The sequence below is a fragment of the Strix uralensis genome, chromosome 4 (genome assembly GCF_047716275.1).
Source record: "Strix uralensis isolate ZFMK-TIS-50842 chromosome 4, bStrUra1, whole genome shotgun sequence".
NCBI lineage: Eukaryota > Metazoa > Chordata > Aves > Strigiformes > Strigidae > Strix > Strix uralensis.
In genome coordinates, this window is record NC_133975.1 from 123,600,558 (window position 1) to 123,615,294 (window position 14,737).

General features: G+C 52.7%; 3 protein-coding genes across 4 annotated transcripts; 1 reads left to right on the forward strand and 2 right to left on the reverse strand.

Moving 5' to 3' along the window:
* Positions 1-447: 447 nt before the first annotated feature.
* On the reverse strand, positions 448-3,056 carry GPR135 (G protein-coupled receptor 135). The gene has a single exon (XM_074868968.1). It carries the CDS (start codon positions 3,054-3,056, stop codon positions 1,779-1,781), a length of 1,278 nt encoding a protein of 425 aa, XP_074725069.1. The 3' UTR covers positions 448-1,778.
* A 1,664-nt stretch (positions 3,057-4,720) lies between these two features.
* On the reverse strand, positions 4,721-8,465 carry L3HYPDH (trans-L-3-hydroxyproline dehydratase). Its single transcript, XM_074868969.1, has 5 exons — positions 7,910-8,465; positions 7,449-7,618; positions 6,997-7,119; positions 5,969-6,106; positions 4,721-5,228 (listed from the first exon to the last, which is right to left on the reverse strand). Exons 1-5 carry the CDS (start codon positions 8,454-8,456, stop codon positions 5,103-5,105), a joined length of 1,104 nt encoding a protein of 367 aa, XP_074725070.1. The 5' UTR covers positions 8,457-8,465; the 3' UTR covers positions 4,721-5,102.
* A 115-nt stretch (positions 8,466-8,580) lies between these two features.
* Positions 8,581-13,327, forward strand: JKAMP (JNK1/MAPK8 associated membrane protein). 2 transcript variants are annotated; one of them, XM_074868970.1, is made up of 7 exons: positions 8,581-8,676; positions 8,896-8,987; positions 9,719-9,873; positions 10,857-11,063; positions 11,475-11,656; positions 12,357-12,433; positions 12,745-13,327. In XM_074868970.1, the coding sequence occupies exons 1-7, from the start codon at positions 8,664-8,666 to the stop codon at positions 12,961-12,963; spliced, it is 945 nt and encodes a 314-aa protein (XP_074725071.1). In that variant the 5' UTR covers positions 8,581-8,663; the 3' UTR covers positions 12,964-13,327. The 2 variants fall into 2 exon arrangements, with proteins under 2 accessions (XP_074725071.1, XP_074725072.1); XM_074868971.1 differs by lacking the exon at positions 9,719-9,873.
* Positions 13,328-14,737: the final 1,410 nt, after the last annotated feature.

Below are 14,737 nucleotides of genomic sequence, written 5' to 3' on the forward strand. Positions count from 1 at the left end.
GTCATCATTCACAACCACCTCTTTCACTTTACACTAGCCATATCTTGCTGCGGAAGGGCAGGTATGCAAGAAATTCCTGTCCTACCCTTCTAACAAGTCACTAGTGTTCACTTGCTGTCAAACAGCTTCTGTGAAAAGCTGTGTTTTTTCTGTACAGCTTCGCTCTGAACAGTACAAATACACTGCTCAACTTGCAAAATCCAGGATCTGCAGGGCAAAGTATCAGTGCTGAGAGGTGGCCAAGGGTCAAATCTTTTCCTCATGGACTCCAGGAGCATCACAGAAGAAAATTACGGTAATGCTCACAGCATGAAAAACAGCTGCATTCAAATTTCACAGACAATTAGGTCTTTCTCTACTATCATTCATCTGGCAATTTTTTACAGAAGTTCCCTTCTCAAGGCTGGGCTGAGAATGATGCCAGGCTGAGACACTTTCATCTTCTGCATAAAAGACAAAGTTTATTTCTTGTCTCAGTTACTTACAAAATAATAATACTATATTCACTTGGGTCACAAACAGTTGAGAAAGCCCGTAAAACTGTAACATTGTATTTTTAAAGCCTGTACAAGGAAAAACATTGCCTGTCTTTCACATTTAACTCTGACAAAGATAAAGGAAGGCCCAATCTTAGTTCCTGATTCAAAATACTCATTTAAGGCTTTAGGCCTTCGGACAAAAATTTATACTGATAAATTCATATGAATTTGTGCTGTGCAATCACACTTCCACTGTGTTATTTTCCTTTTTTTACAATGGCAAACAGAGCTGGTTTTAAAATATTATACTCCAGATGGATTGCTGCCATTAATACAGTAATATGTTCTCTGCATATACACATTCTCACATGCTTAAGAGCACACGAAGAGCACACAATATTGCTTTACCTCTCCCTTCACCTCTCTCGCATGGCTCCTCTAAACATGATTAGAGATGTGAGACACTTTGGATGAACTCAAAAAGAAAACACACACCTTGTCCACAAACTCAGCAATACCATAGTCTACGCCCACACGCTTTTCCTCAGTCTGCCTGATGAACTCTCATTTCTCATATTCATAGTATTTTAAGCAGACTGTACCTGCAAAAAAAAAAAAAAGTTGCTGAAATTCTGACAGGTGAGGTTTCATCTTCTTTTCCTCCCCTCCTGGTATACAGCTTCCCTTTCACAACAATTACTGTTTTGTTATGCTTGGGAGTTAAAAAAAAAATAAAAATCTTAACAGATTGCTTTTTTAGCCTGTCCTATAGTCTACGACTTTCTGACTATCAGCACTTCCACACATAATGGGTTAAAGCAACAAAACCGCCATGATGCAGTTTCACAGTGTGGTGTTTTCAGAGTGTCTTCCAGCTGCCAGTGCTCAGCTTTCAATTGCTTTTTTGGCACTTAACAACCAGCTCACACAGTCAGTCGGTTGGGGCTGTATTTGTGTGTCTGTCTCTTAGCTTCACTGTGGCATTTTCTGCAGGACTGGAGCAAATACTGTTTCCTTCTTGCAGTCAAGTTCTTGTGCTGGCTGGGCTCAGCAGCTATCTCCAGTGTATCAGGCCTGCTGAAAGGGAAGGGGGACTTCCTTTCCCTGTGGAGCTCTCACTGCTTGCAGACCAGATCACCAAATCAGAGCTCACACAATGGAGGAGAAATTACTCTGTGGCTCACGCAGTCCCATTTCCTGGTAGTCTGGCTGCAAAGGGCTCCAAGCGCCTGGGCTCCCCGCTTTTCCTCAGGGAAACAGCTCCAGGGCCGAATGCCTCCATCCCGGACTCCCATCCCTTCAGAGGCTGGTGTCAACGGTGTCCGCTTTGGCCTGCAAGGTGGCCTCAGAGACGGTGTCTGGTTGCCCATCCCGACAGAAGAGTACAGCGGGGTTCTTGCAGGCCCACATGGCCACCTCTCCCCCACTCGCTGGGCTGGAGGAGGACGGGGCGCTGCCTGGGGGTCCACTGTGCCGATTGACGTAGCGCTCCCGGACACGGTCAGCCCGGCTCCGGGGCTCCAGCTGGCGGCCCGGGACCGAGAGGTAGGCCGCCACGTTGTTCCTAGTCCGGTAGCCGCCCTCACGGCTTCGCCGCAGCAGCACAGAGATGTTGGGGTTGCGGGCAGCATAGATGAGAGGGTTGATGGCACCGTTGGCCCAGGCCATCCCACTGGCCACAGCATCCATGGTGGGTGAGAAGGGCAGGTGGCCGGCAGCAGCAGCCAGCCCCAGGATGCAGTAGGGCCCCCAGCAGCAGATGATGGAGACAATCATGATGAGGACAGTGGTGGCCGTGCGCATCTCCCCGTAGGCCCGCAGCAGGTGCCCGTAGGTGGTGAGGGGCCGCACGCGGCTCTCGGCCAGCCGCACGGCCCGGCAGATGTTGTAGTGGCAGAAGCACATGAGGGCGAAGGGCAGGAGGTAGCAGAGCACGATGAGGGCCGCGCCGTAGGGCGGCCCCAGCCGGGACGAGCCCCAGGGCAGCACGTAGACACAGCGGTAGGCCCCGGGCCGGGCCTCCCGCTGCCCCTCGCCCGCCAGCCCGTACCAGGGTCCGGCCAGGGCCAGGGCAGCCAGCCAGACGGCGGCCAGGAGCTGGGCGGCACGGCGGCGGCCCATCTTGTGCCGGGGCTGGCGGACGATGGCGCAGTAGCGGTCGAAGGAGAGGAGGGCCATGGTGAGGGTGGCGGCGATGCCCAGCCCGGCGTGGAGGGCGGCGCTGGCCAGGCAAAGGCGCTGCCCGAAGAGCCAGGCGCCGGGCGGGCGGCTGAGCAGGCTGAGGAAGGCCAGGGGCAGGCAGAGCAGGGCGCCCAGCAGCTCCGACAGCGACAGGGACAGCACGAAGGCGTTGGTGACCGTGCGGAGCTGCCGGTGCCAGGCGATCACCAGCACCACCGCCCCGTTGCCCAGCGCCGAGAGGGCGAAGATGAGCAGCAGCGCCAGCGCCTGCGAGGCCAGCGCCGCCGCCGACCACCCCGCCGCCGCTCCCGCCGCCGCCCCGCCGCTCTCATTGCCGCCGCCGCCGCGGGAGAGGTTGCCCGGCACGGCCGCCGCCGGCTCCATGCGCAGCCTCATGCCCCGGCCCCCGCCGCGGCCGCCGAGGCGCTGCCCGCCCGCCGCGCTCCCCGCCCGCGCCGCGCCACCGGCCCCGCCAGCCGCTGACGTCGCGGCCGGTCGCCGTTGCCCGGGAAACCGGCCCGGCCCGGCTCGCCCCGCGGCCCAGGGGCGGGGAGCGGCGCCCCCACAGCCGAACGGCCGGGCCGGGGGAACCGCGGCCGACACGGCTGGGCTGGGGACAGGGACCCCCCCCTCAGCGCACACCGGCATCATACCCATCCCGGAGTCGGGGATGCGCCCCGCGCCCCCCCCCCCCCCCCAACCCCTCATCTCACCGGGCCTCTCTCCCCTCATGGCCCTGCAGCCGACCACAGCCCCTCTCCCCTCATGGCCCCTCTCCCCTCACAGCCCTGCAGCCCATCATGAAGGGGCAGGGGCCGGCTACCCCCAGACGCTCCAGCGGAGTCTCTCCGGGCAGGGGTCTCACAAGCTGAGGGGTTGAGCGGTCAGGCCAGGGCCTCCCACATGGGCAGCAGGACCCTGTGCCCACCCCTCTCAGCCACGCTGGAGCTGCCTGCGCCTACATGAAAAATTTCTTAAGGATGGGGATAGTGAATAGATAATGAAGGCTGTGACCCAATTAATGGCTGAAGAGCTTCCGGCCTTTCTGTGCTGGGTTTCATGACTTGCTGCCCCAGCTCTTCACCAGGAGCCAGGCTGGTGGACTGATCACAAAGAAGATGCCCAGAAGCTTGAAAAACACGGAGGAGTTTGCTCCAAGCACGGAGGAAGTGTGTCACTTCTTGCTCTCCCAGACCAGAGGCTGTACGGGATTTATCTGGGGGTTACAGGAAAGCTGGAAGCAAGAGCCCCAGACGTCAACCTAAAAACCCTCTGTTGGCAGCACAGCCATTCTCTGAATGAGATTTTTGTTTTTTCCCATTCCAAAGTTATAATTTTCAAGTTGACAGAAGAAATTCCTCCCAGGCTTTTCTATGCCAACCTTTTCCAAGCTCTCCAGCATGACTTGCTTCCTTCTGCTGCATGAGCTACCGAGAGATGATCATTCTCATGTTTCATTTTAATGAGGCACGCTCCCACAAGTGTCTTCAATAAACGAACACCATTTTGTCCAGAGACACAGGGGAAATCACAGGCCATGAGTGGTCTGAAGCTCTGCTTCTGCAACTGCAAATGCTTGCCTACAACCCAGGGCTTGGTTTGTTTTTTCCACCAGCAATCTTCCCTCGAGGGACTCTGGCAAAGCAAGCATTGACTGCACTCTGCTGTGCAAGCTGCCCCCGGACTGAGACAGAATCATCAGTAAATAATTATCAAGCAAAGGTCATAATGGCTTCGAATACAGCGGCTCCTGTTGAAAGTTAACCACGGGGTATGTGAGCCAATGGTCCAAGACAAGCAAGAGAGGAAGGTCTAGGGAAGCAGCGTGGATTGGACAGCAGCGGGGACAGTGGCAAGCTCTGACGCAGGAGGGCTCTGGCAGGGCCGATGCGACTAAGGGGGTGTCTGGACAGGCCTGAGCAGGGAAGCTGGGGCACGAGACCAGGCAGCACAGTCAGCTGAACAGGAGGCATGGAGGAAGAGCAGGCAACTCAAACCAATAGCTGTGACAGACTCCTGGAAATAAGCTCTTGGGAGTGAAAACTTGAGGATAAAGGCAGTGTTTTCAGCTGGCGTTTAATAGGAATCTGGCTTTGAAATTAGTAATTTGCAGATGTAGAGAAGGCACGTACATTTGAAGACAGCTCTCCAAGATTAGCTCCATTTTCTGTGAATAATTATTGGAAAAAAAAAAAAAAGAAAAAGATTATGGCTTCTCAGAGCAGCCCATATATGCTAATCACATTACACCCAATATGCTAATCACAACAGGGGAACACGGCCTGTTATCTTGGAACATGGGCCATGCTGCCACACCACCAAAGGCTGTTCCTGTTGCTCTGGCATATTGCAACGAGTCATGTGGCGAAGCAGAATAGAAACACATGGGCAGAAGAGAAGCACAGCACCATTGCTGAGGCTGCTACTGCCCAGTGCCTCAGGTCACTTGAAGAAGAAGCCATATTTCAGCGGGTCCTCCTCTTCGACAGTGAAGGTGGCTGTACCGGTGTAAAAGGCTTCTCCTGAGACTTCCACGATGACAGCATTGTAGTCCCCAAACTTGGTTTCCTGCAGAGGGACTTAGGATCAGGACAGAAGCACAGGAGGTTCTCCACTCTCTCAGCCCCACGAAATGCCAGTGCAGCCTAGAACTTATGCAGAGAGACCCCTCACCGAGTACTCTGCCCTGCCCAGCACCTTTTACCGCCTGCACGGGCTCCACATCTGCACAACTGCTGCTGCCCCCGCTCTGAGCTCACAAGCCCCTGCACTGCGACAGCGTGGCTTTGCCTCAAAGAAAGCTGACAAGCTGGTGGCTGCTTGCACCCAAAGACCAAGAGCTCCCTGGGGCCTGTCCAAACCTTCACAGCCATGTGCTGCTGGATCCCATGGGGCCAGGGCTGGGCCTGGAAACCCAGATGCACAGACCCAGCTTCTACACCTCCGAACAACACGCTCAGCCTTTGAGCAGGGAAGAGGGGATTAAGCCAGGAATCCACCCTTAGCTGCCACTGAGAACAGACCAGACTGATTTATCTACATGAGCACTGGAGATATTTCTCACCTCAGTCCTCTTCCTGTTGCAGGGAAGCCATGCAACAGGACAAGATCTTACCGTTACTGGCTTCTCTAATAAAAAATCTAGAAGCATGAAGCTTTTGAGAAGGCAAGACCCCCAGGCATCTCCCTCCTTTCATACGTGCTTCCCCAGGCACAGAAAGGCTTTTCTGCTGCTCCACTGAGCCAAGGCAACAGCACTTTTCCAGCAGTCCTCAAGACAGAGGACAAGTCCAGCACAAGCCACTTGCCTTCACTGCCTTCCCGGTGAACAAGGAGCCTGTGGTGCTGCTCCGAAAGGTTCTGGTCTGGTTCAGCTGGATGAGGCCCTTATGGTACTGCAAGGCGATGCGGGCTGTCACACCTGAACCTGTCGGACTTCGGTCAACCTATGTTCAGAAGAGATGAACCAGCTGTAGTATTTTGGGTTTTAATAGAAAACAATATTGCTCCCCTCATTTCTCTTTGCCACCTTTATACTGTGCTTGGGGGAAACCCTTCTAGCCCAGGGTTTTGTATTGAATCCAGATACATCACTCATGAGAAGACAAAATAAGCAGGTTTGGGGTGCTTTCGGATTGTGAGCAGCTTTGGCAAACTTGTAGGGATGAATGATCTAATAAATGTTGAGGCTATTTACGGAGCACTTGAAACCTTCCCAGCATCATACCAAAAGGACTGGGAGGGCAGAGGCCACCTGCTCCATTCCCACGTGTCAAGGCAGGATCAGTTCTCCTTACACTGAGAGCTGCTGGCCAGCCTGGTTTTTAAAACCTCCAAAAACAGAGCGCTGGCCTCCTTCCGAGGTGGTCTGTCCCAATGCTTCACACTCCTCCCTGCTGGGAACTCCCAACAAAAACTTCCCCTGCTATTTCTGTGATACCCTATCCACTGCAGACTAGGACAGAAGTTTACACTCCCTCTTTTCTCTCTTGCTCTGTTCATCCCCAGTAACTGTTCCCTAAATTAGGACTTTAAGGACATGCACTATGTTGCGATCCCACCTCAGCCCCTGAACTCTTGGGAAATTCCTACCTATGGGACATGGGTACGAGCCTTTTTAAAATGCCACCATCGAAGATGTGCAGCAGTCTTTCTGTCATTAGGAACTAAACCAGCATGTGTTAAGTGACACTCAGCTCTTCAGAGACATCACGGTAGCAAAAGCAATGATCACCGCCCAAACTGAGGAGAAGCAGAAGCGTCCCTTGTCTCTGCAGTGGATGTAGTGCAGGAAAAGGTGATGCCCTGTGTGCCTGGGAAGAGCCCGTTTCTGTACCTGTTCGTCTGCAAACACACAGATGTTGGCGGTGGGCTCCTCACTGAAGGCATCTTTCCCATCTGTCAGTATGGTGCCGTAGAGGAACGCCAGGTCTTCACTCTCAGGGTGATGAAGCTTGAACTGGGAACAGCACAGACAGGTTCACCAAGGCACACAGCTGCTGGGCTGTCAGCAGTACGTGCAGCACAGCTTCCTCGAGAGACCAGAGGAGGGGGACGAGGCCACACTGCTGCGTCTCCATCTCTGCTTCTCCAGCAACAGAGACAGGCGCAGCAGGAGGACAGCAAACTCCTCATGTTCTTGTGAGGTTGGAGGACTCTGAAATTCAACACGGGGCTGGAAGGAAGGGACTCCCTCCCATCCTGAGTGTTTCGGGGGAATAAAGGGCTTTGGTCTGGTGCAGTCACCCCGAAGGGAACACGCTGGGGTGCCGCAGCACTCTGCCATACCTGTTTCTTCACCGCTTCCGTCACGGCACTCGCCGCATTGACAAGGTCTCTGGTCTTCGAAGAGCACACATCAAGGCCCAGCTGCTCAGCGCTGAGGAAGGCGTAGAAAGTGCCGCCGTAGCCGATGTCGACCACCACCTTCTTGTGACCAGGGACATCAATGGCCAAGTCTGGGCAGAGAAAGGGAGGGTGGTGAGGAGGGGGAACTGTGCTGAGCTACGGGCTTGCACACAGAGTGAAGGGACCCAGTCGTGCAGAAGGGGAGGGACAAGGACGATGACTCGAGTGCTCCTGTGCTAGAGCAGCATGTGACGCCTTACACCATCCCTGGCAGCCTCCAAGGAACATCAGAATCGGGGAGAGATTTGCCAGACACCCTCAGCCAGGCTGCCAGCCCCCAAGCCCAGCACGGCCACCACCAACCCCACCCCGGAACCCAGCGCAGCGGGCCTGGTTCCCACCGGTGGCGGCAGCGAAGGCGGGCACACTGTGGAAGCGGACGGGGTTGCCGCTGCGGCGGCCGTCCCAGGGCACGAAGGCGGTGACGGGCCCGCAGGGGCAGCGCAGGCGGACGGCGGTCTCGGGGCGGTCGGGAGCTGCCACCAGCCCGTAGTCGAGGGCGAAGCGGCCGAGGGCCAGGACGGCGTGGCCACACATGGCGCTGTAGCCGGCGCCGTGCAGAAAGAGGGCTGCCAGGTGGGCGCCGGCGGCGGCCGCCCCGCCGCGCACCACCACCGCCCCGTACATGCCGGCGTGGCCCCGCGGTTCGTGCACCAGCGCCCGCCGCACATGGTCCTGCGTGGCCGCCATCTCCCGCCGCAGCGACAGCAGCGACAGCCCCCCCGCCGCCACCGCCTCCTCCGCCGCCTCCAGCCGCGGGATGATGCGCAGCGGCTCGCCGCCCGTGTGCATCTCCACCGTCTGCAGCACCAGCCCCGAGGGCGAGTGAGGCGGCAGCCGCAAGCCCGCGCAGCCAACGCCGCCCTCCCCACCGCCCTCGGCCGCCATCGCCCTCGCCCCGGCGCGATCCCGCCCTCGGCCGCGCCCCCCGCGCAACGCCACGCGTGGCCACGCCCCCTGAGGCGGGGACGTCCCGCCCCCGCGTCCTACGTCACCCACGGGCAGAGCCGCCCCGCCCCTTGGCCACGCCCAGGCCCGCGCGGGGAACCGGATGCGGAAGTGGCTCCGCGGAGGGTCCGTTGCTCGGTTACCGGGATGTTCCGCTCCGGTAGGACGGGGCGAGCCGGGCGGGGAGCGCCGGACCCGGTGGTACCGGGCTGGGGCTGGGGCTGGGGCTGGGGCTGATGGCGGAGGGTGTCAGCGGCTGGAGCTGGGCCGACAGTGGCGCTCGGTGGCTGTGGGGGAGCCGCGGTGGAGCCGCGGTGGTGCGAGGCGGGCCGGGCCGGGCCGGAGCGCCGCGGTAACGTGGGCTGCGCTCTCCCCGCAGCTGTGGACATCCAGCCCGCCTGCCTCGGGCTGTACTGCGGCAGGACTGTCCTGTCGGTCAACGGCTCCGTGGAGACCTACGGGGACTGCGGGGTAAGTGTGGCGCGGAAGAGGCTGGGCCTGGGCAGGGGGATGGCCCCGCTCCCTCCCGGGCTGGGCCCGGCGTCGACAGCGCGGCCTGGACCGCTCCGGCGGCTGATGCGGATCCCGCTGTAGGCAGCACCGCGGCCCGCAGCCCGGCCCAGAGGTGCTTTGGGGATCAGGTGGAGAGGGGGGCTGCAGAGAGCGGGCGGAGCTCTCTGTCCGAAAGCAGGAGCTGCTTGATGAAACCTGGCCCGAAGGAGGTGCTGAAGGCTCGGTGCTAAGCCGGAGCTGAGTGGAGGGGCTGCGAAAGCTGAAACAGAAGGGGATGGTGCCGAGAGCTGTGCTGAAATCGCTCTGCTCACTGATTTTATTGGAGTACTAAAGGAGAACAACATCCAGGGAGGGTGGAATGAACGGGGAGCAAGAAACTCTGGGGTGGGCAGAGATTGTGAGTGGCCTGGTGAGTGAGCTTAGCAATGAAAGGGACACGATGGTGTGACAGTGGGAGAGGAAAAGGGAGTCTTGGTTGAAGCCTTTTAAATCTGCTTCACCTTTTTTTGTATTAAGAAGGAAGAGCCGGAGAGAGCAAGGCCAGTGTAAGCTGAGAAATTGCTGAGGTTAATGTTTCATCTCTTTAAAAACCACATACATTTCTTGCCCCAAGACTACTTCAAGCAGGAACTGCAGTGATTTGTTATAGTACTCAGATGCCTTGTAGATACAGTCTCTACTTTTTGTAGGTATGCCCTAGAGGTCAAAGAACTGATGACAACAAAATCTGCCGGGAATGTATGGGATCTCCAGACCGCTATGACTGGCTATACCTTGGCTTCATGGCCATGCTTCCCCTGGTTTTACACTGGTTCTTTATTGAATGGTATTCAGGAAAAAAGAGGTTCGTATGCCCCTTCTTCAGATAAGTTATTTAAAAATGGAAATCTCGTATCCATGAGTGATCAAGCTCAGATGCTGAATTGAACAGTCCAGCAGTTCATGCTGTTGGTTGAGCTGGTACAGTAGCACATAAGCTTTGGGCAGCTGGAGGGGGGGTTTATTTACACATATAAGAGTCTTGCAGGTTCTTGCCAGTTGCTGCCCTCAGGGCATGGTCTGTATCTCCTTAATGTGGTGGTGCCCAGTCCATCTGGCAATTGGGGCTGGATTGGGTTTTCCAGTAGCGGGCAGGAGTGTGTCATGCCCCTCCTGGGGCAGACCTTTCAGCTGCGGAGGCCCTGATGCAGTGAGAGAATGGGTTTGAGTTTTCTCTTTACGAATATATATAGTGGGGTTTGGTCCTGATAGCATAGCTGATGTAACCTTTATGTCAACACGGTGCATGATGGAAGTTCTGTAAAAAAGGGGTTTAAAACCACAGCCACATGTAGCCATTAGGTGCTAGACTGAAAGTTTTAAGAAGTAATGACTCGAGTGTACTAAACACTAAAAACATAGGGGACTGAGAGAGTTTAATATATTAATATATACTGTCTTTAACAAGCACTTGCAGCTTTGAAAATTTTGCTTATATTGTATGTAAGTGTGGTGTCTTATCCTCACTGACGTTTTCTTTGAAACTGCAACCGCTTGAGTGGTGTTGTCCCCCACCTGACAGGATGCTTATGCTACAGCAAGTTTTCATTTAAGAAGCTGGAATGTCGTTCAATCACATCTTACACATTAAATCATCTGAGGTTGTAAATGAGTTTTCACATTCAGCTTCAGATACGTTTTATTTGAGCAGCGTTGTCCTGTCCTTGGTCATGTGGAACATTAACTCAATAGAAGATTCTGTGCTGCAGTGGGCCTCCACTTCCCAGCTGGCATTTAGATTTTATTTAGTGTTTGCAAAATAGTAAATCTCTCTCTCTCCTTCCACAGTTCCAGCGCGCTGTTGCAGCATGTCACCGCCTTGTTCGAGTGCAGCGTTGCAGCAATCGTTACGCTGCTCGTCAGCGACCCCGTTGGCTCTCTGCATATCCGCTCCTGCAGGGTGAAGAAGCTTTCGGACTGGTACACGATGCTTTACAACCCAAGTCCTGACTACATCACCACGGTGCACTGCACTCATGAAGCAGTCTACCCCCTGTGAGTGTAAAGGCTTTTGTACTCCTGTCTGTCCCTTCCTTCTATACAAACGTGTTTCTGTCCACGCCTCTTCTCAAAGCTGCAAAGCGTGTTCAGATGTAACTCGGACCAGTGAGTATCAATCCTTGATGTCTTTCATGTGTTGAGCTGGTTTGTGTGTGAAGCACTTAGCAACACCTGGTAACTTTCTGAGTCACCTATGAAGCACAGAGTTCATTTTTTTTCCCCTTTGCTGCATCTTGACTGTTTCCCCTAGGAAAAGTGAGCCCATTGTTCTGTGTTTACATTCTTTCTTTGTAAATTCTTTAGACTTGACTGACTCTAACCCCAGATTCCCTGTCTCCAAGTTGAGTCTGCAGGAGAAAAAGAACTGCACATTTTAAGGAATTTCTTTTTTTTTTTTTTTTCCAGGTACACCATTGTGTTTATATATTATGCCTTCTGTCTTGTGTTAATGATGTTACTTCGGCCTCTTCTGGTTAAGAAGATTGCCTGTGGTTTAGGAAAGTCTGATCGATTTAAAAGCATTTATGCAGCACTGTACTTCTTCCCTATCCTCACCGTGCTCCAAGCTGTTGGAGGGGGCCTGCTCTGTGAGTTCTCTCCTAATAAACGTACCTATAAACACACACTAACAAATGACTTATGTCTCTTTGCTCCTTCCCATGACACGCTTTTTGCTTTGAGAATAAGGACATTGTTTAAGGTTGTTGTGAGGAGTCTTACCTGAAGAGGTTGCTCAATAGTAGCCCTGTCCTAACTAGGCTCCTGACCAACACTGCCATGCCCCTGCCGGTGCTGCTGGAGACTGTCCCTTTCCCCAAAAGGGAATAGAGGGGGTATGAGAGGAAATTAATTCACAGGGAGTTAATTCCACTTTCTGCTAAGGTAGAGTTTGTCTGATTTTAGAGATGGATTAAAGTATAAGTTTGGGGAGATCAGCTATTTTTGGTTTAGCTTCCAGCATACTTGTCACATGAAGGGGACAGGGGCCACAAAATCCCCACCTGGCTTGACTACTTTTTTCATTATTTGCCTTTTTCAATTAGTGATTTAAGTGTACAGTAACTCCACCTAGAAATATTAGAAAAAGTTTGCAAGCCTAAGACAGAGGTGTTGAGTAGTTGTGCTGGCTGACCCTTACTGCTGTGTGTGTTTGATGTGATGATAAGGGGTGAGCTATAGCAGCTTGGTTTACTTCACACCCATGCTTACATGTAGAAAAATCTCTCTCTGCTGAAATGTGTATCCTGCATTCTTTTTCCTGCTAATATGTCCCATGTTTGCCTTTAGATTATGCCTTCCCATACATCATCCTAGTGTTGTCTTTGGTTACGCTGGCTGTGTACATGTCTGCTTCTGAAGTGGAGGTAGGTAAACATCTTTCTTGTGTTAAAACTCATAATATAAAATACTTGAATGAGCAGAGACAACTTTGTCTCTTGCCTCTCCTCAGCAGTGTATTCTGTGTGTAAGCCTCTTCCTGTAAGACTGCTCCTCTTCGCTGGTGGAAGCTCCTGTGAGACTTCCCTCTTGTGTGCACCGAGAAACTGTGTTACGTGCTGGAGGGGCTCGACCTCAGGAGGCTTCGTACAGTCTGTGCGCTGCCTGTAACATCTCTTAGACCCCAGGTACTAGGTAACAGGCTGAATGCTAACAGGATACTTGTTTATTTTTCAAGTCTTTCAAGGATCTTCTTGTCAGGAAGAAAAGGCTTGTCGTCCTCTTCAGCCACTGGTTACTTCATGCCTACGGAATCATCTCCATTTCCAAACTGGATAAGCTTGAGCAGGACCTGCCCTTGCTTGCCTTGGTACCTGCACCTGCCCTCTTCTACTTAGTGACAGCGAAGTACACCGAGCCATCGCGCATACTCTCAGAAGGTGGAAATGGACATTAAAAGGAGCCTGTGCCAACAACGCTGTCCTAAGGATCTGGATTAAGCAATTTTAGTGCTTGTTACGCTTTAGGAACTTCTGTTTTAAAAGAAGTTATTTATGTACAAGACTTCTAGGTGAAACACCTCTGAGTGAGACTGTGTAATGTTAAAAAGCTGCACTTTGTATTCTTCATAAATACCTGGTATAGATCAGAGGGAAGGTCTTTGTGTCTAGTTATCACTGTGAATCTGTATAAAAAGCTTGTGACAGCGGTTTGCTTGTATATGTTTATTTTCTAATACAGTATTTTAGGTGTTGTTTGAATAAAACAATAGAGCCTGTTTTCCAGTAGACTTTCAGTAAAACACATAGAGCTTGACCATACCACAGAGTTTGGTTTTTTTCCATCACATTCTAGCTTCTGTCCCCCACCAGTGGAAAGAGACTTTCATCCTCCTCCCATCAAAAAATAAAACACGTTGAGCATGATTCCTCATGATGATTTTGTCTGACTGCCAGGTAGAAGGAAAGGAAACATGTTGTAAAGTTCTCTATCCGGTACAGTTCCTGTTCTGTGTACTCCGTGTGTGGAGGCCTCCTCCCAGAGGTGACTGAACAGTAGTATCCTTCCCGCTAATCCCATGCCCTGGCTCTGTGGCCGCAGCTGTACCAGTGCTGCAGCAGCAGCTGTGCTCACGCAGCAGTGGAGCTTAGCAGCCGAGAAAGGAGCAGCCTTTATGCAGTAGCACCACTGCAACAGTAGAGACTGCTGGAATGACAAGTACAAAACCAGCAGAGATGTAATAAAAAGACTTGAAGATTCCTTATCTCCTTGAAAAGATACCATTATCTCAGCTCTACATTCATCAAAATCTTGATGTGAACACCTTGATAATAATTGCTAAACCTTCTGAGGCCATTCAGAAGTGAGCTTTTGGCCTTGCTGAAGCCAAACATCCACTGACAGACTCTAGTCTTCTCTCTCTATTGTACAGGAAGATACCCAAAGCGAGGATCCTGAGCATTAGTCACCAGTAACTTACTGCTATAGAGGGTCGAGAAGAAGATGCAGAGCGGTGCTGAAGGTCTGAACACAGTGGGAAGAGTAATAAAGATCTTCTCAACTTAAACTCTTCCTACTGTATGGATCATAGGCTGTAGCAGTGAAAATAACTCTGTAATTCTATATTTAAGTGTGACGGTAATGCCTTTTTTATGTGATTGTCTATCTCCATTGCTAAGGCCAGGGCCTGCCAGCAGTTCGGCGTTTGCGGGGTGTCGCCTCAGCCAGGCTGCCTCGAGATGTCGCTCTCCTCTTTCTCCAGAGAAGGTTTGATTTTGTTACATCTGATAGGCCTCTCTCCACAGCTTTTTTTTCTTTTTTACGTGTAATGCCGATTGACAGGTTCACTGCTTCTAAAAATAGCGTGCAAACAAAGTGGGTCTTGCTTGCAGAAGGAAGGTTTTATTTAGGGATTAAGGAAGTAATTGATCTCCTTAAGGACATCAAACGCTGTCTATACCACTACGTACAATATGCAATTTGCAGACACACTAATTTGGAGGACAGTTCTAAAAGTATGATTTTAAAACTCATGTTAAAATACCATTTCCATAACTGACAGTCATAGGCGTATTTTTCTTTAAAATGCCCTAAACACAGTTTTGTGTCTACATTTGCACAGCTGTCACATCAGGACAGGCACAGTAGGCGCGTGAGCAGCCGGTGCAGCACCGTGCAGGAAAAGCCATTTGCAAAGGTGCAGTACTAAGGACTTTACACTTTTATGTGCA